The 27,382-nt window shown below is 46.7% G+C and overlaps 1 protein-coding gene across 2 annotated transcripts in view; it reads right to left on the reverse strand.

Annotated features, from left to right (window-relative positions):
• Window positions 1-27,382, reverse strand: part of znrf3 (zinc and ring finger 3) — a 34,979-nt gene that overhangs the window by 3,244 nt on the left and 4,353 nt on the right. Inside the window, exons 1-7 of one of the 2 annotated variants that reach the window (XM_061278082.1) lie at window positions 21,906-22,075; window positions 9,887-10,009; window positions 2,406-2,480; window positions 1,210-1,341; window positions 880-990; window positions 582-752; window positions 42-144 (exon numbers count right to left, since the gene is read on the reverse strand). In XM_061278082.1, coding sequence (XP_061134066.1) covers window positions 42-144; window positions 582-752; window positions 880-990; window positions 1,210-1,341; window positions 2,406-2,480; window positions 9,887-10,009 — 715 coding nt within the window. In that variant the 5' untranslated portion in view covers window positions 21,906-22,075. Of the gene's footprint in view, window positions 1-41; window positions 145-581; window positions 753-879; window positions 991-1,209; window positions 1,342-2,405; window positions 2,481-9,886; window positions 10,010-21,905; window positions 22,076-27,382 lie in introns of those variants that run through there. The other variant, XM_061278081.1, reaches the window with a different exon arrangement.

Consider the following 27,382-nt stretch of genomic DNA (forward strand, 5'->3'; position numbering starts at 1 on the left):
GACTTTCATTCCTACAAACACTGAAGCACTGCAGAACTTACCGATGATGTTGTGTCTGCAGTGGGGACAGGTGTGATGCTGGAGCAACCAGGGATCCACACATTTCTTGTGGAAGCGATGCGCACAAGGGATGACCCGCAACTCCTGCAGGGGTGGGAGGGGGAAAAATAATACGGTTATAAAGAATCAAAGAAAATGGCTTACATGAGGAGAGCTGCTTTTACTTTCCCAAAAAAGAAGCAGTCTGGGTCTTGTATGCGTCTTATCAATTCAATTTGGTTCACCCACATGTATGTATTACCTCAATGAATGTTTGAGAAGAAGCAGTTGTAAAAAAAATAAAAAATAAAAAATAGGAACACAAATATAGCCGTTTAAAGTTAAATACAACTGAATCGCAATAGACATCTTGATTGAAAAAAATGCAAACAAAACTTGAAGCCGCTGCATCATTAGGCGCAGCTTGAACATTTTATTCGCATCCCACTAGAGGGAGCCATTAGCGGCAGTGCGCTTTATGTTGTCGTTTGATACCGATTGGCATTACTGTCACGGTTCTTGACCCCCCCCCCCCTGCATACCTCTCCGTCGATGTACTTCTCCAGGCAGATGGCGCAGTCGGACGTGGAGCTGCTGCTAAGCGAGTCGGACGCCCCGCAGCTGCTCTCACGTGCCACTTTGCCGGCTTTGGCCTTAAACTTGCGTGTCTCCATTTTGTCTAGTGCCTGGCTGGCCATCCTGTTCATGGAGCTCTGCGCACAAAAACAGACAGACCAAAAAAGGTCGGAATTGCAAAGCAGACATGTTACGACGTGCGAGGTCGTATAAGCTGTGGTGTGTGCCGAAAGACAAAAACACAGAAGCGACGCAATCGTCTACCTGACTCCTCCTCTGCTTGAGCTTGATCTTGACAAGCAGGATGAGGCAGACGAGCGACACCACCACGAAGAAGGCCAGGAAGATGCCCATGTCAAAGTACTCGGTGGGCTGCTGCGCAACGCCACAGCAACAAAGTGCAAAAATTAGCATCAATGTGGAAATATTGCCCAAAATTCAGTGTGCAATGGAGGAGCACGCTTTTTTTTTTTTTCTTCTTCCGTAAACATCTGTTGGCATAAGTAAGCTGCCAATGTAATATTTGATAAGTCAAATAGATATTAAACAAGGGCGTGCAACCTGACACGCTCATTGATTTGAAATGAGCCGTACCCTGGGCGGTCGGTGTTGTATCCTGGCGCGCGCCACTTTCTGCTTGTTGACGATGTTCATCAGCTTGACGGCGTCGTTGCCCTTCACGTAGACCACGGGACGTTTGAGGGGGTCGTCCGCCACCTGGTTGAGCTGAGGAGACAGACACACAAGAGCCACCGCTGCACGTGAGCAACCCAATCCGGATCGGACACCCGCTCGAGACAAACGTGCTGGTGGAATCTAAAAGGCTGTGCTCGAGCCAGTGTTTTAATATAATTAAATCTCGTGATTTAATATACCGTATTTTCCGGACTATAAGGCGCACCAGACTATAAGGCGCACCTTCAATGAATGGCTCATTTTAAAACTTTGTCCTTATATAAGGCGCACCAGACTATAAGGCGCACCATTAATGCATCATATCAATGTATCATTCTCCATTTTATCTTTTTTATTTCAACTTCAGATGCAACAAATTACTTTATAATCACAAAATAATGATCCGTAGTCTTTTTGATTCATGATTCATAGTCTTCAGCGGGCCACTTATGATTGATTTCATCACACAATGCTTCGGGCCAGTTTAAATTTAAGAATTTGGTCCATATATAAGGCGCACTGGACTATAAGGCGCACTGTCAGCTTTTGAGAACATTTTAGGTTTTTAGGTGCGCCTTATAGTCCGGAAAATACGGTAATAGAAACGCTAATATTTACAGTTATAAATTCATTAAAAAAATTTAGGCATTCAAATGAAATTATAAAAAGCGTATCTCATCCAGCCCACTTTAGGATTATCATCCTAGACAGTTTGGGGTCAATAGGTCACATGACTTGGAAGTTATTGAGCTAAAATGTTAGTATTTACAGAAATAAATTTGTTTAAAAAAATTAAGCATTCAAACGATAAAGGTGTATCTCAATCAGCCCATGTGGGACTATCATTCTTCATAGTTTGGGGTCAAAAGGTCACATAACCTTGGAGCCATTCGGCAGTGCGACCTTGCTGCACCGGAAATGACACAATATTGTGCATTGAGGGACGCTGCCTATTAATTTGTACAGAGATAGGTCCTCCTGTCCAAATTCACCACGGCTCATGCGGTCCACAGAGGCGGAGCTTCCAGGCATGCAAAGGACGCAGCCTTCGAACTGGCCTTGGAGGACACAGCCTGCAAATTTGGACACAGCAGTACACTTCTGTGTGTACCAACCTGGTCGATGGCATCCGGGTTTTCTGACACATCAAAGATGACGGCGGTAGCGCCTCGCTGTACTGCTCGCTTGGCCTGAAAACACACACACAAAAAACACGCAACACAGTTTTGATTTGGGTTGACTATTAGAAAATGTACACTAGGGGGAGCTCTCCATCAGATGCAGCACACACGTGGAACCGCAAGCAAAATGTAAACACACGCACATATTAGGTACACTTGGACACTCTAAAAAAGGATAAGAACTGCCTCTGTGGAAAAATGTTTTCCCCTACATAGTTGCAGTTCAGCAACTGCAGATTTTAGAAATTCACAGATTTATTTATTTTTTTTTAACCAATATTTCGGTGCTTTTTTTTTTTTTACGAGACGTAATATTACCAGGAACCAGGTCATTTTTGTAAGTCATTTTCTTTGCTATTTCATGAATACTTTTTTTTTGTCATTTGTCAATGTTATGTTATAACATGGAACGGTCAAAATATTAGGAACAGCTATTTCACTTGTCCATTTGTTTCCTCCACTTTTCATTGGGTTTTTTTTTCTTTCTTTTTGCTTGTCTTCTTGCATTGGGAAAGTCCAAAAGCTTCTTTTCACACTCAATTTTCCTCCATAGCCTCACACACACACACACACACACACACACACACACACACACACACACACACACACACACACACACACACACACACACACACACACACACACACACACACACACACACACACACACACACACACACACACACACACACACACACACGCACACACACACGCACACACACTAACACACTAACACACGCACACACTCACTTAATTTGGCATTAGTCTGCAGCTTTGATGTCGTCTCTCCCAGTTAATAATTAATAGCTGTGGCTGAGAAGTTTAAAAAAAAAAAAAAAAAACGAACGTCAACGAACTCCCTCCTCAAGAATCTGCAGTGCAGCGACTTGCCTGACGACAACAAAAATGTCCCCGCAGGCATACTGGCAGGCCTTACCAAAAAAAAAAAAAAACATGGGGCCAAAAAACAAGTGACAATTTATTTTCTTTTGGGAAAATATTCTTTTAAAAAAAATTGTATTTATTTACAATGAGGATTTGGCAATGTCGACACAAAGCCCAAAAAAAGAGGCTAAAATATAAAATTGTTGAAATTTGGAAATGAAATCCAGGCATGACAATTTTCCATATTACTGAGTAGTTTACTAAGCAGATGTTAACATAGAAAGTCTTCTGAATACATCGATTTCATTATAATAGAATAAAAACAAACAATATCAAAATGTATCTTTTAAACAAAAAACAATTATAGGAGAAATAACGTTTATTTTGCAAGAACAAAATAAAAAAAAACACACCATAAAAAAAAAAGGCTGCAATTTGGTGGAAATAAAAGCAACTGGAAATTCAAAAAACAACGAGCACGAAACTGTAATATTTAGCAATATGGTATGAAAAAATCATTTGACATCCTCAAGGCTTGAGGTCAGGTACGGAGTAGCGGCTGTGCACGTGTGTGTGCGCGTGTGTGTGCGGTTGGGTGCCGGCTATGCCAATTTGCTGCTGGCTCGTCGGCGCGCGCAATCTAGCCCGGGCGGGCGAGAGGACAAAAACCGCAGCCGCAAAAAGAGCAGCCGGCTACTGAGTCTAGACGGCGAGCAAAACAGGGAGCTATCTTTAGCCTCGCCACATCGGCCTGGCCCGCTTGGGATGCTTTTGCTCTGCGTAACCCAAGCGTGCAAACGTATGCACGGCACGTTTGCACACCTGGATTGCGCCTGCTTCCGCTATCATGGCCTTATACTTTTGCCGCTCCTTTGGTCTTGTTCCTCTTCCGCCACCCGCCACTGCTGCTATAATTAAAGCAATTAAGTCTTCAGAGGACTGCGCACTGCTATTACGTCGTAATTCCATGTTGCCTGCTGGCTTTATTAAAAGATAAAGGCATACTTTTCTCCCATAGCTCTTCTCATATGTGGTCGCCCCTCTCGCCGTTGTTCGGCCACACTTGCCCAAAAATAAAAGCAAACATAGCGGTCTGTTCTGCGCTTCAACTCCACCAGCGCGTTCTGCTTTTTGTTTGGCTTTGAGGAAAACTTCAGGTAAAAAATGTTGTAAGGTTGTCTAGCAGACGTGGTTTTCTGATTCATATTGCGTTGGGGGAACAAGAATTAAGCGTCCGTAAACTGATGAGGCGAACTGGGACTCGGTGCCAACTTTCTCATTCCCGCAATTGGCAAACTGGTGAGTTTTCTACCATTAACCTTGATTATCTTTTCCATTTGCCACACTGCAAATGTTAAAAAAAAAAAAAAAACACTTCCGACAAGGAAAACAAGAGTGACATTAATATCGTGAACAATTCAGGCCTAATTGAACCATCCAAAAAAATACGGGGGGAAAAAAAAAGATCAAACTAATTTTTCTGCCTCAAAACTATAATGAACAATTTCAAAATGGTGTTAAGCGCCGCTTAGGAGACCTTTCGGAGCGCCTCCGAGTCACATACTCAAAAACAAAGGTGCTGATTGGCCGAGGAGGAGCTCTGCGCATTATTACTATCTAACCACCGAAAAGACAAATACAAGTCGGACGGTTGGCGCTACTTTTGCCAGACTTGAAGTTTAGATCACATTCACACTTGGAAGGCGGAGCAAATGTGAAGCGTTTAGTCACACCAACATAAATACACTCGGGAAAGAAGTCACTTGAGGTACTTCCAGCGCTAAGTGGATGTCATATAACTTGGATGAAGTGCACACCGTTGTCTTCGAATTGAGTCAAGTGCCAACACAAGCTGCCCGACTGGCAGTGTCGGAGGACACGGGCATTGAGCGGGCAGCGGCTCACCACAACAACAACAAAAATCATGTCATCACACGTTCCATTCAGTGCTTTCTGTCTGACGTTACAAAGACACATCACTTGTTTCCATGTCATTTTCTTTTCTTCCCGACCAGCAAGCACTCTCTCTCTTCTGCCCACCATCCGTCCATCCGTCCATCCATCCATCCATCCATTCGTCCATCCATCCATCCATCCATTCGTCCATCCATCCATCCATCCATCCATTCGTCCATCCATCCATCCATCCATCCATTCGTCCATCCATCCGTCCATCCATCCATCTATCCCTTCCTGCCAAGAAACAATGTGGAGCAGCCAGTCACCAGCCATTGCGTAATCACAATTATCCTGTGCTACCGAACAGTGTGTGTGTGTGTGTGTGTGTGTGCGTGTGTGTGTGCGCGTGTACTGAGAGGCTTCTATGTATGTTGTACTCAGCAACAGCACGTATCGCCATGTATTGTGGTTTAACTAGTTGCCATGTTGTTTAGCTTGCAAAAGAAATCTGTGAAATTTATTTACAAAGTATTGTATTGGCCTATTTTAGGAAAATGTGGCGGCGACATTGATTTAACAAAAGTTAGTGTATTGCAAAGAATCATGTCCTCCACCCTAGCGTCTTTGGCTAGTTGCACAGCGTCAGTGCAGTAGCATGTCGTGTTGTGGCACGCTAAGAAACAATTAGACAAAGTCTCGCGGGAGAGATCCATGCTAATGTCCATTAGCCAGTCAATGAGGTTTGCCTTCATATGTTAGCATTAAGCTAACAGAATTTCATTAGACGATCACCTGCTTTTTTTACTTTTTGCTCAAACATTGCACACTTTAAATATACAGTTCAATCAATGTGTAACTATTTTTTTGTCATGTTTTTACAATATATTTAAAGCAAGAGTAGGGGGTGCTAAGGAATCATTTCAAAAGTGTCTTTTGATGACTTTGAAAGTGTGACGTGGGGGAAAAGTATCAAATACAAAAAGATGTTGGTATATGTCAGAATTACACCTTCTGCGGAGAGTCTACAGCACGACTGGAGTATTTATCTTGATTTTAGAGGGAGTGCTCCGACTCGGGCTTCCCAGCCACAGGAGCAGGACGAGCTGCTAATTAAATTTCCTCGGCGTGCCTCTCGTGCTGTTTTCTTACCGCTTTAGGACTGCAGCCCTTTGTGATTTGCAGGAAAACAAACAAACTTTCTGTGAGCCGAGACAGGAATACCACTTTTTAAGCACAGAGGATGTTTGGACGAGAGCCACTGGATCTCTCATCCAAAATTGCAGACTCAAAGCAATCACTGGTTTTTGTGTAATGCAATGCGGCATCCTGAGCCAGTTATCTGAAGAAGCAACTCAGGGATCGGTGCTTTGGCGGACTATTATCGCCTTTTGCACCAAAGGAGGACAGACCTACACAGGCTTTGCATCTGTATGTCTATTTTGAGAATCTCAGCTACATTTGTCACAATTTAGATGGGTCGATGATTCACAAAATTAACTGGAAAATAAATTAATTTTGTTTTTGAAATTCTATTTCCAATTCCATGGACCACCTGCAATATTGTCAAGGACCACTAGAGGGCTGCGGACTACCAGTTGACAATCCCTGCTTTAACAGGTACTTCCGTCAGACATATAAACAATTATTCAATATCAATAGCCACAGACGCTGATCATTTCAGTAGCAAAGCAAGTTTGCTGGATTTTGTAAACGTAGAATGCGGCTGGATGCTTTGAATCGTATTCATGTAAAAAATAAAACGTCACGAATATCCCTTGGACCTCTTCAGGGGTTCAAAGCGTTTTCTCTTTGTGGATGAAGTTCTCACAGTAAGAACAAAGTGATCAAAAGATCTTATCAGCAAACACTGAAGAAAGCACTTCTTTCTTTTTTTTTTTGGTGCGAGTGTTCTGTTGTGTATTTGTTCTGTGGTCCCAATAAAGATAACCTCGGCACGACTGTAAAGCGGCCTTGAGCACCGGGCAAAAATCGAGATGGCGCAACACAACCCTCCATTGTTGTCTTATCTGGCAGAGTGTACCATGGCGCTCGGTCAACAATTAAACCAATGACGTGCATTGGCAAGAGTAAAAAATTCTGCCTTTTAAAAGATAATTACGAAGGAGAAATATAAAAACACCATTTTCCAACATCCAAGGCGACTATTGATTTTGGTGGCGAGGCACTCTTGCAGGAAATAGTAATGGCTGTAAAATATTGCTGCATGCTTTGCATATGCGAACACAATCGCCATCTGGTGGACAGATGCCATCATACCGTGACCCCAAAAAATAAACAAACACCCCCTTTAGCGAATGTCAATATTGAAGAAACACCTTTGGAGGAAACAGGCAGTGAAATGGCATCGCATGTGTGGTCAGGTGGATAAATATAAATATAATCTCAACAGGAGCGAGACATCCAATCAAAAGAGTGTATTTTATTTATTTTTTTAATGTTAGGGCCAGTGAGTCAATTGCTAAGGCTTGTGCTCACTGAAGCAAGCGGACTTTCCTCCTCCTCCTCATCACATGATGTCGGACAATCGTGGGCTGGCTGGCCGAGCATAAAAGCAGCCCGAGAGCATAGGATGCCATTCTCGCCCCCGCTAATCTTCCAGCTCTGGAAGCATCTCCAGATAGGAACGGGCCTCAGATTAGCAGCGCGGGGGCCCCTCTCGGAGATTCCGCAGCGGGGCGCGCGGATTCTCACGCAGACATTCCTCGACAAAAGCTTCAGCCAAGATGAAGGGGAGGGAAGGGGAGGCACGAGGCGGTGGCCCAACCGGCTGGGTGCCCGTCCCTCGCTTTTGATCAGACGTTCTCAGGCGCAGCTGAGATTGAAACGATATGTTGGGAGGGCTGCACAGTAAAGCCCCAAATCCAGTTGTGATCTGAAACTCATTGTAAACATCACGTGACTCAAGCCGGAGAACAAGTGTGCCGTGGCGCTCTTTTGGCCTCCTCGCATCGAAAGCCGGGCGAGTCCGTCCCGGGCTCACTCGGTGCCGCATGCCACGAGAAGCTTCCCAGTGACCCTGGAAACGGGCGAGGCGGGACCCTCGGGGGAAAAAGCGAAGCTCTTCCGCCAGCACCCTGCCAGGAAGAGCCGTGGGACGCCCGGGGAGCCCAGAGCTCCGTAAGCCGTTCTCCAGCCCCGGACCTCCTGCCGGTGCTTTTTATCAATTGCTGTGGGGGAGGGGTTATCATTTGTTGGCATGCTTTTGCAAGTAGTGCTTTGACACCCTCTTGATGCTCAACTTTTTGAAGGGGGCGCAACTACCCAACACCTTTCACTGTTTGCGGCAGCGCTCGATCTGCGCAGACATTCCTCCGTCAGACCAAATCTGGCACAAGTCGAAGGTCTGGCCAGAAGTCTTTCAAGTTGGAGTTTTTTTTTTTTCACGAGACGCCGAGGGTTCAAATATATGGGAGGCCGCAAAGCAATGGGCTGAAATGGCGGAAGGAGACCCCCTCGCTTTGGCCACACACATTGTTCCTTCCACAGGCCCTTGCGGATTTTAGGACATAGGATACACATGATACGCTTGCGTGCCGCCTCTGGCAAACTTGAAAGCAGCTTGCTTGCTTTATTTCAGGGAGGAAATGGCATGAACCCCCCCCCCCCCTTCTTCCACTGTTCTCTTTGCCGCTCTCTGGGGTTATTATTAAGCGCTTTGTAGTGGGTCCCGGTCGCGCTCTGAAATATTATCTTGGCACGCGTTGTTTTAACCTGATGGTGCTTGACGCAGGCCACACACGACAAGCACATAACTTCTGCAGATGATGACTTACGCTGGACAGACAGACAGCTGCCGCACTTTGTCTTATACTGATGCAGACACGGCACCAAACCAGCCATTGGACGTTTCAGCTTTTCGTCATCCAATTGAAGGTTAGGAAGGTTTTCCAACATTAGGAAAAGCCGAGCGCCGCCGATGCCGCCGCTAACTACAGCAAACGGGATCAAGGCTCCCGAACCCGGCGGGGCTCACACAAAGCAGACAGGAAAGCAGGCAGGAAAGAAGCGTGTCAAGATATGTCACACCCCAGCACTTTCGTCAGCTAGGCCCGCCGACCTCACACAGCCGAGCGGCCGACCCTCGCCGAGCCCCTCGTCGTTTCCTCCAAATTCTTCCTCCTGGTCATCTTTGAATTTTCCAAAGCTTCAATTATAGCGACTCAAAGTTTCATGTCATTGATGCACTCGATTTAGAAAAATAAATTGGCAATACTGAAACTGCTTTGGGACCATCAAAACCATCTGCATCGACCACCTCGATAAAATGGCCGCGGTCGTTCTTTAAATAGAGGCCAACGTGGCCGTTGCTATGCCAAGCACAGCTGGGGGTCCTTGTGTTCCCAGACACCTTTTATTTTTAGACACCGCTCTGAGTAAACGGCCCGTTTTTGCGCATTCACACGAATTTAGTAATTTGATTTTTTTAAATTGAGAAGAATAAATTCCAGCTCTGTTGATTTCAAAGCCGCGTGAAGGTCAGAGCGACGCGCGACCATGTTCGGGGCGCTCAGGCCAAGTCTTAAACAACAAAGCCCGTCTTGCGGAACACAGCACGTTGACAGTTGGCGTATTTGGGGACGGCAACAGACGTCGGCGGCTGCTCTTGTTTACCTTTCCCAGCACGGTGAGACAACTGGGGTCCAGCTCTGGTTGCTCCAGCTTCACCACGCCCACCCAGCCGTACTCGTACAGGTCCTCCTCGTCGTTGTTGTTACACAATCCCCAAGGATGCATCTGGAAAGGAGGGGAAAGAAAAGATTCTCAGAATTGGAGTTATCCCCTCTGATTATCGCACTCTTGAGGCAGAGGAAAAAGTTTCAATCGGATCGGCACCTGTTTTCTAAAAACTATTTGACAAAAAAAACACTCCACAGAGATTGTCGGTGTGCTGAGAACGACGCCCAGCATTTCCAAATCCGGTAAATCCAACAAGTCCGACGCGCTCCAATTTCCGTGACGCACTCGTCGAATTTGTCACTGGGCAAGAAGCAGAACCCGAATCGATTGGCCTCCCTGGCAACAAGAGAAAATGCGCCTCACAAACCAATTAGTCAGCATTGTGGCGCCGTCCGCTTGGGGCCCCGCCCGGGCCAATGCTGATGACCCCAGATAGCCTTCATCCGTGAGGTGACCCTTGACCTTTTTCATCAGCTGCACTATACACAAATGTCAGTGCATATGAAAAAGTCGCATTTTTGAAACAGCCTTTCTGGAAATCCAGGACAAGGCACAAAAATAAATATGAACATAAAGCAGTTTTGCCACTTGCTGTGGACCGCAAATGACCTCACATTTGCTCAGGGCTCAGCTTGCAAATGACTAAACTCAGAAAACAGCTGAGTTGTGATCGGTCGGCGACGCCCGGGGCAACTGCGATGTCATTTTCAACCGACAGCGAGTGGCAAAGTGGACGCCCGCCCGCCCGCCCGCCCGCTGAGACGGAAAGAAGCGGCTGCATTTTAATCTCAATTCATAGTTCACAAGGACAATATTTGCGTGGGAGCCCATACAACATTTTTGACTTCAACAACTTCTATATTTTGTCAGTTTCACTTCTCGGTAGATTTGCATGAGCACTTCACGAGTGCCTCGCGCAAATGTGAGTGGAGGAAGGCCAGCCCTTAGAACAGGGGTGTCAAATTCATTTTTTTGGCGGGCCGCATTGTAGTCATAGCTTCTTTCGGAGATCCATTGTGACTGTCAACCCAAATAAATGTATGAGCACCTCCTATTATATCGAGTAAAAGCTACAAAACAAACTGACAAATAACTCGTTTTCAAATCAGATGAGTAAAAACTGGTCAAATATTTAAAAAAAATATATTATTAAGAGTGAAGACAATTTGCAATTCTAGTCATGACACATGAATTTGATGCAGAATTTGTCTTGGCGGGCCACGTATAATGATGTGGCGGGCCGTATCTGGCCCCGGGCCTTGAGTTTGACGCCCGTGCCTTAGAAGCTAAGCGCTGCTCTGTGGAGCTTTTGGAACAAGCCCTGCCGGCGCCCCCGCTGCCTGAACACTGGAGCATTGTGCGCGCTCACCGGCCGGCCTTGGGAGACTTCTGCGCTGCAAAATAGGCCAATGTTGTTGATTGGCAAACTATTTTCGAGGCTTAGCATTATCTCCACAAGGGTTAAAACATGTTGCTGGTCTCAAACCTTTAACACCATGTAGCACCTGAAGAAGAAGCGGCACTATCACAAAAATAGGGAAGTTTGGTCTAAACGTGTCCAAAACCAGAGGTTGCTTTTCTGAAGTTGTGACATTCCAAAGAATAACGGTCGTCTACCTTCGAAAAGGCTAGGCGCTCGCCACGAGTACCACGAGGGGGCAGCTTTTGTCCTGCCCCGCCTGTTGTCATGTGCTTGAAAAGTGAGGGCCGCCTGTCCTGTTACAAATGCTCAATGAAATCCTGGCGAGGGAATTTCAACTTCACCTGTAGCGCACCGGCCGCAACTTTGGAGGGTGTCGCTCGTTCGAACCGCGCTCTGCTAAGAACTTTCCTTGTATGACTTGAGAGTTTCTAAAGAGTCCTAATTCTCAACCACCATTTGTGGGAGGTGGGGTGGGAGGGGTATTCCCGGAAGGACATGAAAATGCAAGTCACACCTTCCGGGCCATTGATTGTGTCTGCCTGTGACACAATTGATCGAGCCTTTGATCAGGCAGTGAGTGACTATTCATTGCTTCTCCTGACAGACAGAATTAAGTTAACCCGAACGCAAACCCAAACTTGGGTAGGGATGACCCTATTGCTTAATTAGGTTGGTTTTATTGGCACATCCATGGGACCCCAAAATTTGGACATTTTATTTACTTAGAGAATAATATGCATGTTCTGCAAACAAATAACAAGATTTGTAATTAGATTTGGGATGTCACGTTTTTAATGCATGTTTAATTCAATTTGAATTAAAAGCAGTGTCATATTTCATTTTCACCTATAATTAGCAAAAACTGTTACTTTTTCTTCATTTTTCCCCAGAGCTGTACATCAGTGATTTTCTTTTTGCGTTGTTCCGCTTGTTTTCTTGTTTCGCCAGCAGCCATGAGGGCCTTTGAACTAAGGAGAGTTGAGGGTGTGAGTAGGACGCTTGCGGGCTACAGATGCCAAAAAAATTCAAAGAAGTCTATTCCAAGCTCGGCTCTTGCTGAAGCATGTCGCGCAACGTTCTAACACTCAGCACATGGTGTCCGAGGCAAAAAAAAAAAAAGAGAGGAAGGAGAGTGAGTGAGAGGGAGGGAGAGAGGCAGCAGATTGCTTCTTCGTATTTACCGCCTCACCTTCAAAGCAGGTTTTGCTAGATATCCCGTCAGACAAAGTCAACTGAAGCAACGTGTTGTCGATCACATGCACACAAAAACCTCGAGGTAGGCAAACCTGGGCCCGGCGCCAGTCCTCGCACCCTCGCGCCTCCCCGGCGCCGTGTTTGAGCGTAGGGCGTGCACGCCGAGCGCCTGTCTCCCAAGGCCCCGCCGCTGACCTGCAGGTGACCGGGCGGCTTGCAAAGAAGACCCCCGGCTGACCCCTCCTGAGCTCCCTTGAAACGCCCAGGCTCGGTTTGCTTTGCACTTTTTCAGATTGCTAACCGTTCCAAAAAATGAAAAAAAAAAAAAAAAGTTTGAATTGTGAATAGCGGAGTTTTGGCTCCGCACTGGGAGTGCTTCGCTACAAACAGATTGTTGGGGAATACACAGAAGGGACAGACTACTGAGGAATTCTGGAGAAAAATGAAAAGCGAGTGAGTGCCGAGTGTTTACGGAACACGCCGTCCGTCGCTGACGCACGAGGGTTGATGAAGTCAGACGGCGAGCGTTGCTTTCGACACAACATTGGGGAGAAGTCGACGCCGGGTGTTAAAGCTTCACAGTCCCAGACTCACCTCGCCTTACACGCAGGCACGGTCATGCCCCCGCCCCCCCCCAAAAAGAGAGAAAAATACCAATTGAACCTCCTCCTCCTTTGGCGCGGGTGGTAAGAATGTCCACAAAATAAATGTTAAAATGTCAAGCGGGTGCCAAAAGAGGCCACCTCGTGCAGCTGCCGAATTAAGGATCACAGCCACGCCCAACAAATCGGAAATGCTCACGGGTGCCAGGTATCGAGGTTTCATCGTGTAATTGGAAAGCAAATGAACCTTCATCAATGGCTCGCCGCTCAACGGCAATCTTGCGCTTAAAGAGGTTATGGTGAAAATGGAGAAGACGCGGCGGCAACCTGACGGGAGGTGAAGTGACGACAGAGCAAACAAGAATCTGAAAATGGAAGCCTACAGGGGGGGGGGGGGGGACGTTTTACGCCGACGCGTAAAAATGCCTTCTGACATTTTGGAAGGCAAAAAAATGGCAGGCGGGCGGGCGAGAATTTGCTAAATGCCAAATGGATCCACGAGGGTCAGACAAGAAGGGGATGTTTTTTTTCTTCTTATCAGCTGCTCCTCTGGCATCATCACAATTGTTTGGAAAATTCAAGCACTCAAAGACAGAAAATTTCATAAAATCCAGAGTGGGTCGCAAAAGATCCAGGAAATCTTCAATGCTGATTTAAAGTAGACATTTTTAGACCGTTTTGACAAATATTTTAAAAATTCTGTGTAGGCGGGCCATGGTGGTTAAGTTTGTTGACTCAGCATAAAACACAAAACCAACATACGTAATTCAGCTCCACAAGGTCAGAACCAGGACAAACTTACATCATGAGAAGACCCATTAAAATCTCATGATGCAAGTGTGAATATTTTATTGTCCTGTCACAGAGTCGGCGTGAGCGCATACTTACAGATTTATATAAAATCAAACAAAGTTTTGTATGTATGATAGCGATGCAAGCTACAATCCAAACTTGAGTAATGCAGCATTCGGGAGCACAAGCAAGATGGTCTTCTTCTGTTGGTGTGGGGGTTTTTTTTTTTCAATTTCGAGATGCTGATACACAGCCAAACCAATGCTGCGCTGGGACCAGCGTTGGTCCCGATTCCCTTCCGGGATGTCACGCGCAAACATCCGCACAACACGCTCCGCCCTGCCTCTGCTCTTTTTCCCAGCACTGGAAATAACTTCAAAGTAGGAGCCCCGAGCCCGGAGGAGTGCGGCCGGGGGATCCAGTTTCACGGGAGCAGCTGGGAGGGCCCTCCAGGTGGGGCCCTCGCTCCTCCTTCTCCTGTAACACAAGCGTTGGCGAGGGATCCCTGGAAGAATGCACTTCCTCTCTTTTGTCTTTTCCGTGGCGACCGGACCGGGGCGGGGTGAGGCAATTAGCAAGGCTAGCAACACGTCCGCTGTTTATTTTGGCAGTCCATTTGTTCAAAGGGTGAGCACGGGGGATCGGTCTTTAAGATAATAGAGTAGAGGGTTTCATTTAAGAGAGACTTTGTGAGATCTTTTGGGTCGGAAATGAGCAGGATGTCCTTTTTTCCAAGCTATTTTTTGTTTTCTCAATGAAATTCAACTTTTTGGTTTGTTTCGTTTTTCCTGTCTACAGTAATAAAATTAGCCGCGCTTTGCAAAGATTTCAAAAAATACGTCAATGGCATTTATTCCCCACCAAAAAAAGTGTCTGAGGTCACCAGAGATTAGGAAACCCTGCCCAAGATTGCAGTTTACTTTTGAATCCGCTTAAGTTCGTGTCCCAAAGGTGAACCCTCGCCATCGTCGCCCAAAAAAAATGGCGTCACAGTCGTCGTAGCGACGCACAAAGCAAACAAGTGGGGACATCTAATATCATGTCAATGTTCCGATATGTGGCACAAGGCTGAATACTTGACAGCTTCAACACTGAGCACAACTGCCTGGCTTGTGACTCTATTAACTCTGTGCCAGGGCATCCTAAAACCGTCAATGGTGTGTGTGTGTGTATGTGTGTCGCATGCACGTACACACACACTCTTAAGTCTCTCCGGTGTCGCTTTCAGCTCTTCAGGCTTTCAAATCCAGAGTGACACGAACAAAGGCCTGGCCAGCAAAGTTCAAAGGTCAACATTGGGCGGGATGCCAACATTTTTTGGAAGGAGATGAGGACGAGTAGAGGAAGGGCACCCGAGCAGAGGTGGCAAAAGGAGAAGCACTGATACTCACGTTAAAAGAAAACAAAAAGTCACACGCTTGACTGAGATGCAAATAAGAATCGTGACGGCCTTCAGACGAGCTATGTTCATTTTTATTCAAGTCAAACGTTCTTGTCCTGCAGGCAAAGAATTGATCTTAAAATAAACAGCAAACTCTTTGCAGTGTAGCATCTGAAGTCAGCTCTTCTTCATTTCTGCCCCGCCCCAAATGTCCGAGTCACTTGGTAATGAGCTATGATTAATGGCAGCATTAAGCCCCCCCGCAGGAGGTTGGCGGCACATACCTGGCTCGGCCCGTACGTGCGTTGGAGGGCTGAGCTAAAACTGGACACTTGGGGGGGGGGGGGTTCCAGTCATCAACACCTAGGCTCTGACAGGCCTTTGAAGCACCGCTGCTTCTTTGATGGCCCCGGCTGAGGAGGAATGCCCCCCCGCCCCCTCCCCCAAAAGCCCCCACAGTTGTGGAATGTGGCGCAAGCTGCTGCAACTCGGTGCGCTGGAGCGGGATTAGAGGACGGGCCCGGACTGCCCTTCTTTCCTCCTTCCACCCTCCGAGCCGGCCGGACAACATGGCGGCAAGTTGGCCTTTAAAGTGCACGCCAACGCTAATTGAGCTTTTCCACGGAATGTTCAAAAGCCACAATGTTGTCATACCTTTTGTATTGCGGAAAAGAAAATTAAAAAGAACTTGGGTGTGTTCTTTCACTTAACTCGTTTTGCTGTCGAAGGAAGGGCAAGATGACATCAGCGTTTGGGATACGGCTTATATGCCAATGGAAAGACAAGTTCGGAGGAATCAGAAAGAGAAGAATATTCTTTTTTTTTCCTCGCTCACTACTTTTCCGCTTAACCAAGCATGAGAAGAATCGTGCTTTTCCTAATCCTAACTTTTTAAGGATCCTGGAAATGATTGTTTTTAGCCACACTCTGCCTACATTCAATGCCATCGTTAAAAAAATAAAAATAAATAATAGCTTCGGCCATCTTCGTCTAATAGGCCCGGAATGGCAGCTTCACACAAAAATGGACGACGATTCTGGCAGAATCATCGAGACGTTTTTGAGCATCCCGTACTGATAAGCACATCTTCACAATTTCAGGTCAACTGAGCAATTAAACCAAAGTATTTTTTTTCAAATTTCACAGAGTGGAACGGCGGAGTGAGTTTTGGCGTGTTTTGTTTGAGAGCTTGCAAAAATTGGTGCGTTTTTAAAGATTTAGTCAGCAAAATAAGCGCTGTCCTTGCCTTGTGCTGCCGACTGGTAATTACATTTTAATGGTAGTACAAGTTCTGAATGTCGGGATGTGCCTAATATTATTAGCGTTACCGGCCGTGGGCTGATCATAAAACGAGCCGCAACTTAGAGCTCGTCGTTATAAAAGCAGGTTTCACCTCGGGCCTTTCCAACAAGGTGTGCCTAATAAAGCGGTGGTTGTTTACAGGAAAGCAGATGATCATACTCGCAGTGCATGCACACACCCCCGTGCATGAGTTGCAACCACACTGACCCCCCCCCCCCCAACTCCAAACGGGCCTCAGTGTTTAGGCAAGGAGGAAAGTCGAGGTGGAGCTAGCCAGCATTAGCACCGGTTTCAGGTTTCACGCGCTTCTGACTTTATTTTCTTTGAGGAACGCCAACTGAGGTTCCAAACCGCACTGCGGGAAGTGTTCACCTACACCGTTTCCGGGATGAAGCGTTGGGGGTCACACTGGTTGATGGGGGGGGGGGGGGGGGGGACCAGAAGCTCAAATAACATGTGGAATGTTTTACGACTGCTGCAATTAAGCACTTCACAAATATGAAATGTCTTCGAGATGCTTTGGAGGACATTGGTACATTTTAATTAAGAAAATCAGGCGAGTCCACCCGAGTCCCATGCGGAGCAGCTTGTCTCGCTCATGCGCTATGCTAGTCAAAAGCTAAGCCCACACACAAGCTGGCTAAAATGACACTAAAACACCTTTGGAGAGTGACTTTAGAAAAAGGAGATGGCAAACTGTTGAGAAAGAAAAAGGAGTATTATCTTCAAGGGGGAAAAAAAAAAGATGGGTTTACTCCCACGGGGTATTTCTCACGCTCTTAATGAACTTACTGTGTGTGACGTGTGGCGACAGGTTTGCAAATATCTCTCATCAGCCCCCCCCCCCCCCCCACACACACACACACGCAAAATAAGACAAGAATCCATCATCTTGGGCCAACTTATTAGCGTAAATGTGATCCGTATTTCTCATTTGTTTTTCTTTTCAATGCTGCCGGTCTGTCAAAACAAAATGGTCTTTACTGTGGCAGATGGATTGATTCCTTCCAGTCATGGATTTCAAGATTTCACTCTCTTCTTTCTTTGCTTGTGAATAGCTGCACGATCACCTTTCAGGACAACCTGGACAGGGGGGGGGGGGGGGTCAACTGGGGAGCTCCGGCCCTCCGAGATCATTGGAAGGGACAGAGGCAAGTTCTTCAACTCCAGAAAGGAGAAAAAGTCTTCAGTGTCAAGGAACAGGAGCAAGCGGAAGCTATTTGGATGTGCTCCAAACCCACCAATTGTCCTGACGTGTCTTTGTTGTGTGGCGTTGTAAGGCTCAAGGAGGAACCAACCAAATGATTTGGATAGTTTTAACAAGAGAACTACCGGTAGCATGTATGGAGCTTTCTGGGAACTGAAAATGGATACGGATTACTCAAATACTAGCAGGGTTCATTTCAGTCCAAAGACAAACTGGATCATTTTGGGTCCACGTGAGAGCAGCACCAAGCTAGCAGCTAACGCAGAACGCCTTCCCTCATTGTGCAACCAAGTTCTATCGCTGCGCCTTTGGGGTGCCTCTCCCTGTGCTCAATCTGACAAGTGATCAGGTTAGACAAGTCCCTCCATTCAAGGCCTCGCCGTAAAAGCGATATCCCCACCGAGAGAGAGAAAAGAGAGGGAGGCGGCAGAGCAGGAGAAGAAGAGGAAGAAGGGGAAGGGAGGGGGGGGGGTGAAAATCCTATCTGAGAGATTAACTGGCAGCACCCAGCCGGGCCAGTGCTGGGTTCACTGGCTTGCTTGGTGCTATCTTACCCACTCGTCTCTTGTTCTAAAGCAAAGCATGTCTTTGATACCCGACGAGAAGGAATCTGGAGGCGTTACAGGTTTCTTTTGTGCTCGGCTCACACAGAGTGTGTGTGCGTGTGTGAGTGCGTGGGCTTGTGTGTGTAGCCGGGCTGGGATTTCTTTTCTCTAAAAAGCACCCTCCCCTCTTTCTCTGTTGCCTTCATCTCCGGCTCCCCTTCCCCCAGCCAAAACAATAAATCAGTGAATTATAAACCTTTTGTCCTTTGTTTTGTTTTTTTTAGCACCGCGACAACTTGAGTCTCAAGAGCTCACCAAGAACTGTTCAAGATCCCAGAGATCCAAGTCACCATATTTGGGGATGAAGAGGGCAGGGGTGTCATTGGCGTGGGGGGGGAGTTGAAGGTTGACTCCCCAAGGAGATTTTCTTAAACCCATTACATCAGCTTTTTTTCCGCTTCAGGGCTTCCAAGTCCTGTGAGGATATAAAATGACCCAAATTGACACTTGGGGTGATCGTGGTTGTTTAAACTGTGGTCAGGCTTTTTTTTTTTTTTTTTTACCAGACATAAATAAGATAAGCCGGTGGCATTTAACAAACTTGGGAAGCGGGCTGAATCTAAAGTGGCCCGTGGTCTGACAGGAGTCAGGACTGTTTCCACGATTGGATCTTGATCAAGCCATGTTAAGGGAGACAACCGAGAGGACGATCATCTCTGCATGTTAACGTGGACAATCATGGCAGGTATCTGGAGGCATGGCGCGGGATGATAAAAGTGGCCGTTGTAAAGCAAGCTTAGGTGATTTTTTGTAAGCAGTTAGCGAACGGGAATGTCAAAGTACTGAGCTCCTAATGTGATCAAACGGGGTCAGGTTCCCCGAAGGAGGTCAAAGGAAGCAATGGAGTGGGGGCTAAAAGAAGTGAATGGCCGGCTTTGGTGCGCCGTAGGAAGCCGGCCGCCAGCGGCACAAGCGAGCACAAAACAACACGTCTCTCACACAACCGTCTCTCAAAGCTCCAGTCCCACGGTGAGAGGGGGGGGGGGGTATTAGAGGAGTGGGCTTAGGACAGGGTAAAGAGCGAGCTGGGCAAACAGCGAGGGGTAAGGGCTCAAAAGGGGCCCGGTTGCCCGGGTGAGAGGGACCCGCTTCTACAACAATGTCCACATCAAGGGCGGGCCAGGGCCTGCCGAGGTGCGCTCCCTGCCCGTTTGGAGGTTAGCCGCGTGGAAAAAAGGGGAAAGCAAAAGCCCTTGGCTGGCAAAGAAAAGGATCAAGTATGGATGAGGTCATTCCATGGTGGACACATGAGGTCCAAAGTTGCAGGAAAGCAAAGCCTACGTGAGGTTAAGTCAGAATTGAACTTTTACAAGGCAGCATTCGCATCGACTAAAAACAACCACTTGCAATGAGCTGGCTCCTGATCCATATGTGGACCACCTCTACCTGAAGTTGTTTACTTGTTGGGGCAAATGTAACTCCTACCCAGCCAGATCTCCCTCATGCTCACTGTCCCCGCAGAGCCCCAATAGAAAAGAAAAAAAAAGGGGGGGAGCTGCGGCGGCCATCGGACAAACGCTGTTCTCTTAGAACTCCGCCGAGGGAAGCCATTGTGCCACAGAGAAAGGTTGGGGAGGGGCCAGGGCTGCAGCAGAAGCTCCATCGGCGGGCGGAGAGAAAAGGCAAGGCAAGGTGGCGGGCCAAGTTGAGGCCTCGCCGGGGTGCCGGAAAGCACTCGGGAGGATGCTGCCCTGATTAGGATTCAGGCCAGGTTCTCAAACTGAAGACTTGAAGAAGCTCCGCCGCAATTTGTGGCAAACGGCGTGGACCAAGAACATTTGACTTGGGTGAATTCCCAAGTAAGAGTTTGCCAGCTTCTGGAATTGGATGGATGCTTCTCTGGGCAAAATTCCAAGCGTGGGTCCTTCAGGCTGAGACGAACAACCATCCACGCTCACAATCACACCTACGGACAATTTTGGAGCGGTCAATCAATGGGTCAATAATCACGCTCACATCAGCGATCCGCTGACGACTGTTTATGAAGTCACCGTGGCCCGCGGTCGGTATTCTTCGGAACGTTTGTTTAGCGGCGGGCCCGGACACAAATGTCGCATTGTTCCTGCCCCTGTTTTCTCTTGGGCTGTGGAGAATGAGGGGGAACTGGGGGTTAGGGTTAATAAACCCCCGAGGAGGTAAACATCCAACCCCTTTTGCAGACAACGGCACTCCCTACGGCCATTCAAAAGTAACGGACAACTTTGGACACATTAGATCAGAGGTGGGCGGAGTTTGTTCGTTCATCCTGCCCACCCAAGATCGACATTATCGACATTTGTTGTTGGTTCGTCACAATACAGTAATCGCTCGTTTATCGCGGATAATTGGTTCCAAAAACCACCCGGAATAAGTGAAATCCACGAAGTACGGTCACCAACGAGAAGTACTGGGCAGGCTAACGAGTTAGCGGAAAGATGCTAATTTGCGATTGTGCTAACACACGAAAACGGACTTCTAAAGGAATGTAAACAAACATTTGGAGCAATGCTACATTGTCCTAAAGGTTAGACAGGTTTCCTCAGTTTAGAAGTTTTATTTTGACTTTTAAATGTTTTGTTTATTTGGAAAAAAAATCTGCGATGTAGTGAAGCCGGATAAGCAAAATAGCGAGGGATTCACATTGCATAAATAATTTACCGCTTACGTTTTTTATGGGTTGAAGATTAATTCTTTTTTTTTTTTTCATTACGCTAAGGAATATTTCTCAATGTTTGCTCAATTGATTGTCTAAAATGATCTGTTTTACATTATATTTTAAGAGTTGGATTTTGTTTTGCTTTCATACACAACAACAAATGACCTGGGCCATCTGACCATTTTAGAAATTCCAACATGGCCCTCAAGCACCAAAGTGCACCTAACCCTGATTGAGGTGCAGTGGAGGGGAAAAAAACAAAACTAATTATCCAAGGCAAAGCCAAGCGGCTCTTCTTGCCGCGTCACGACTTTGCCGTCTTGAAACTCCCCCGAGGGATCGGCGATATTTGATTTGTTTTTATGAGACAAGAAAAGCACTTAGCCGCTTCTAACCTCCAGGGGCATTTGGCTCCACTTCTGAAGGGGCCGCAGGTTGCGAACGCACTGCCGAGGGACGGACGTGGCAAACACACACACCCCGCCCCCACCTCACCCCTCCGGAGATGCAAAAACAAGCTGGTACAACTATGCAAAGCGGGCCCATCGGAGACAGGAGCGACTTCGGCACTGTTTTCTCCAGCGCTCTGTTGTTTAAAAGTCCATTTTTGAGCTCATGGAGACAAATATATGCATGCACATTGTCGTAGTATTGTATTCTGAGCAACAGTTAGAGTTGCCGAACACTGTACAACGCCACTGACTACTCTTGCCACTTTTATTCACTTCCAATTCGTCGTGGTCGATTTAACTGTGATAGCTAAACAAGTCGTCAATGAATATGTATTCAAAGAAAATATTTATTATACATACGGTAAATGTTTTGGTCCGCCACCTGTGTTTTCTTTTGTTTGAGTGACTTTTTGAAGCGAGTTGTGAGGATCCCGGGTTCGACTGGCACTTCAAGTCGTCTATCTGGCCTGTTTCTGCACGAGGAATTCCAATGTACCTCCCCAGAGGAAGCCGTGCGCGACTTGAAAATGGAATCTGCGCTCACATCCTCGAGGCCTCTCTGGTGGGAGGACTGGGTGCGGATCAAAGAGCGTCTGTGAATCTTTTGGAAAAAGGAAGCGCGCGTGTACGCACATGTGTAAGAGTCCAAGCTCTCATCATGCATTGCGTGTGGAACTCCCATCTCCGGCTTAGACCATTGACAACTTCTACAACTTTTTGGGGGTTGATGCAATTTAAAAAAAAAAAAAAGAAAAGAAAAAGATGAACGACGACTCTCGCTAAAGCCTTTATGGTCCCCTGGGGTTGCGCCGCTAACATGTTAGCGAGTGACTCACACAGTCCAGTGAGCAGTTGCTATTTTCCTTGGCCAGCTCAAAGGAGTGATGGAACATTTTGTAGCAGCCATGGCGGCTCCTTGGCTACCTTAACCCTTCTGTTATGTTGCGGCTGGACTTGACCCATTTGAAAGAAGTTTTCTAGCGGTACCTTGACGCAGGAGTGGCACCACTTTGGTGAGTTGGTGCTTGAGTGAAGTGAACAAATCAAATTGAGAAATTCAATCATGCCCAAGAAGAGGCACTACAATCACTTTCAGGCATTTTTTTTCTGGATAATATTAAAAGATGAAAAAAAACAACAACAATACGATCAATAACAACAACAACGTGTCTTGCGGAATGGGTCGGTGTTTGCACCAATAGCTCCGACAACAGAGGCCCTTTTGTCAGGATGGCCCGAGAGCCAAAGAGACAGACCGGTTGCCTGTCATCACCGCCACAAAGTTCTCCATCATCCTCCGCACAAGAGCACAAAGTGACCAATCCGAGGCATTCCAAGAATCCGCTTATCAAACATGCCATTTCGTTTTTAGGAGCTTGCAGGCCTGCGCTTTGGATTGCCCGTCATCGGCACACTGAGTGGAGGGGACAGGTGCCGCCACAACCTCCCCTCTCTTAGGACCTATGCATCCCATAGCGGTGTCCCCTTTCAAGATGGGGACAAACCAGTTGGTCCTGCTTGGGTGCAGCGGGGGCTGAACCCCCCCCCCCACCCCCATACCCTTCGACATGCTTTTGTCAAACAAGCAGGAGTGTAATCAAAAATACATCTAAATCAGATCTATTCGGGTGGGGCCTTTGGTCCCATGTGATCACTCCCAAGCAGGCCTGTGGCCAAAGCCGAGCGGGCGGCTAAGCCGACGTTTGCCCGAATCGCCTGAAAGTCACCTTTGAGGCGAGCCGCTCGTGTCAGGAATGCGCAGGCTCTTTGCATACCGCAGCGGCCCGGATATCCTCTCGTTAAAAGAGGACCCTCTAAGCCGGGGCCATGTGTTGAGGCGGTTGGGGTGGGCACAGTGTGAAGATATTTGCAAGGGGCTTTAGGGGGGGCTATTGAAGAAGATGCGCAGAATTCAATTTTACACACACACACGAGTACAGAAGATTCTACTAAAATGTAGTTCATTACCGTTTTTTTCCATGTATAATGCGCCCCCATGTATAATACGCACCCTAAAAATGGCATACGCACCCAAATTTTGACTCCTACTTAAGTCCGTAAACGTAAAATTATTTCAGAAAAAAGATCATCTTTGGGAACAACCGGATGTTATTCTGCCGGTCAGTATCACTGCTCATGCGCTAGCAAACTCGACAGCGGAGAAATGTTTTGGATTTGTGTAGGATACAGTGTGACAGCAAACGAGCAGGTGATCGAGCAAGCGTCTGATACGAGAGCATTGTGTTCGTATGGAGCGTGTTTGAAGTGAACAGCAGAGAAGAAAGCGCATCTGTAATGGCGGCCTCCGTATCATATCCGGATTAAAAAAATATATATAGTAATAATAACTTGTACCCATGTATAATGCACACCCCAGATTTTAGGACAATAAATTAGTTAAATTTTGCGCATTATACACGGAAAAAAACGGTACTTCCTACCACTGTCTACTTCCACTGTTTTAGCTAAGCTAAGAAAACAACCATCCTAAGGACAAAAGGTCTATTTCTAAATTCGCCTACATACGCAGAATGAGAAGCTATATTTGAGTCTCATGGCCAGCGTTTTATCAGGCGACATGCAAATGAAAGATTCCAGCCACACTCCTTTGAGCTGTTGTGCACATCAAAGACAGGCCGCAGTCCAAATGTCGCATTCCGCCGCGTGTTTACTTCCAGATGCTTTTGTGGGATGCAAAACGTCGCCCTCGGCGTGACAACTTGGCCGTGTCACATGCCTGTGGGATGCGGCAAAGGGCTGCATTGGCCTCTGGCTTTTTCCGTCCTTCCCGTGCACAGCGTGCTGTGCTCTCTTTTGACAAGTCATCATTAGCGCGTTTCCATTACACTGCACCCGACCGAGCAAAAAAATATTTTCAAAGTGGAATGACAACCTGTGCTAAACCTCAGAGGTGAAGATCATTGCAACTAGTCGACAAAGTACTGACAGAAAGTGGAACAAATGAAATCAAGACACTACACAATTGAGAATAAAGCTAATCAGTCCAATAAATTAAGGTTTCAAAACCACTAACCGAAGAAATTTGCAAATGAAACAAAAGAACTTGAGTGCAGTTGAAGGCTTTCGGGAGAAATCGTACGAGAGGAAAAGGTCAGATTCTTAACATAACGTTCGCTTTTCTGGTTGACAGTTCGTGTCGTTTAGTCTAAAAACGTGTTCGTTATTTTGGTACAAACAAAACAATTGAGGATGTTATTAGCACTAACATATCACTGAGTTAAGAACGTAGTTCAGATACAAACCATTGCAAGGTATTTGCGGACCCCTAAGCTAGGCTTCGCGGAGCCCAGTTTGAGAACGACTATGTTAAGAGAAACAAAAACAAAGCTAGGACTCATTCTGGATCGGAAAGTTTACGCTTTTAGCGGTAGAGCGTCTCAGTGAGCGGATTTGAATCACACACATTTCACAGTTCCAGATGACAAGAAGAAATGAATGGCTAGCAAAAATAAGCTCTGGTATTTTCCCTAGGCCGGCCGAGCAAGCTATGAATTGTGTTCTGTCTGCATCCACATGCCAGGAGCAGTATGTGGACCAACATACGTAGACTTTGTGAAGAAGCCCCCCAGACTTACCAACCCTGAGGGGCAACTTCGGAGCTAAAAAGACCAACCTCAATGTGAACCCTGGATGAATAAGAATGCAGCTGTTGACGCTTATTTTGCGCCCGGCCGGGACGGACGGCGATCACAAAGCGAGGAGCGGACGACGCAGGCGGGGCTTTAAATAACCTTTGATGGAGCGGATCTGTCATAAGCGCTGTCAATGAGTTATCAGACGGACTGATGATCTTGAGTGAATTTTTGAAAGGATTTGTAGTTGGAGTGAAATAAAACGATGGATAGGTCACGAATAAAGCGTTATCAGATTTCAGACGATTAGCTTTTAGCGCAATTAGCGCGGGTAGCGTTTTGAGCGCCCATGTGAGTTGGTTCCAATTTTATTTTTTCATCTTATTTGGAATTTTTTAATCATTTTCTGATATATTGGGGTTTTTTTCCCCCCTTAATTTTATTTAAATGTGTCAAAAATGAAATCTTATCCATTTTGGGTTTCTTCTTTTTAACACCAAATATTTTTGACCAAATATTTTTGTACTTATTTCTTAATAATTCTTAATCATATTATTATTTAGTCTCGTGTATCCCTCCGTGCACCCACTGTTTAGTCAACGGGACGGAGAAAACCCAAACAGCACTGTTCGAAAGCAAAATCACTTCTGAAGTCATTTCAACTTTCAGTGTAAAAAGTACTCAGAGTAGTCGTAGGAAGCAAGAGTTGGCGAGCACGCCAACTGAAAAGTGTGTGAAGTATCGTACTACTGCGCACAAGGAAGCCCTTTGACCTTGATTTGTGTGAAGCCTGAATGCAGTTGGCCCGCGATGACATCATGTGCCCCTTGGCGGTGTCGCGTATCAACATCGGCAAAGACTTTGAAGACTTGGACGGCGCCCTCAAGCACTCCCGCCCCCGCAGTAGCGCCGACTTTGAAGTAAGCGAGTGGAGTAATGCCGAGGCAGCGTCACAGGCTGGCGGGGGCCTCCTCTCCTCTCCTCTCCTCTCCTCTCCTCTCCTCTCCTCTCCTCTCCTCTCCTCTCCTCTCCTCTCCTCTCCTCTCCTCTCCTCTCCTCTCCTCTCCTCTCCTCTCCCATGCCCTGATCCTATCTGCTCAGGCGGCACATTCATGGGCTTTACGCCCGCAGCACAACTCCCGGCAGCCAGCTATTCACCTCTGCACCCCCACCCCGGTTCAGGGTTCAGGGGCTGAGTGGGAGGAAGACCGAAAAGGGGGTGGGGGGGGGGTCACACCGGAAACTACGCCACAGGCTGTTTGGTAGTCAATTCGTTGGTCTCATTCGTTTCCACGATGTGTGTTTGGCGAAGATGTTCCCATTTCTTAATTGTATAATTCTCCAGACGAATATTTTTGTTTCCCATTCAGTAAGTTTACATGAATTGCGTGGGAATTTTTGCCTTCGATTTGCCGTGAAATATTGTCCATAGACACACAGAGTGAAAACCTCTCCCATTGAAGCGGCAAATTCCATTCCGGACGGAACACAGCCGATCCATCAACAGTGTGGCCTCATTGTCTTGCAGTCCGGAAGGCTCCGGAAGCATCTCCACACGTGTACATGAATATGATGCACACACAAACCACGACCTGGGAACCATCCTTGACTTCTGCACGACTTCTATTTCTTTCTATTGTGCAAGGCGGCGGTTGTCATTGATATCCACCCCCCATCTTTTATTTTCCTTCTAAGACATAAGAGGCTGATGCAATGATGTTCACAAAAGAAAAGAACTTTGCACCACATGTTCTTGAACTTGAGGAGTGAGGCGACGAGCGATGACGCAGTGCTCACCCTCGGCTACCACCGTCTGTCCAATGCCCCCAAAAAAGTAAAATACAACAATAGAGGCCGGCGTCGTTGTTAGTTTGCACATTCTGGGCTCACAACAAAGCACGCCGAGCGGCTGGCGGTCATTGTGGCGGCGTGACCCACCACTCCCTTGCCCCTTTGTTTTTGGCGGCCCTCACTATGTCACAACGATGAAGATGTGGGCGATGAAACAACCTTTCGGCCAGGCGTCGTCAAATGCAGAGGTTTAGAGGCTTCCAAATGGGTGGAGCCAAAGATGGCTAATGTTACACAAACATACGAAGCACATAATTACTACATAGGGGGGAAAAAAAAACATTAAATAGAAAAGCCAAAAATATCACCTGAAAAATAACTGACTCACGAAATGAATAAAAAAAGAAAAGAAAAAAAAAATCACAAATACACAAATATCAGGAGATTGAAAAT

Source organism: Syngnathus typhle, linkage group LG5 (assembly GCF_033458585.1).
Source record: "Syngnathus typhle isolate RoL2023-S1 ecotype Sweden linkage group LG5, RoL_Styp_1.0, whole genome shotgun sequence".
Lineage (NCBI taxonomy): Eukaryota > Metazoa > Chordata > Actinopteri > Syngnathiformes > Syngnathidae > Syngnathus > Syngnathus typhle.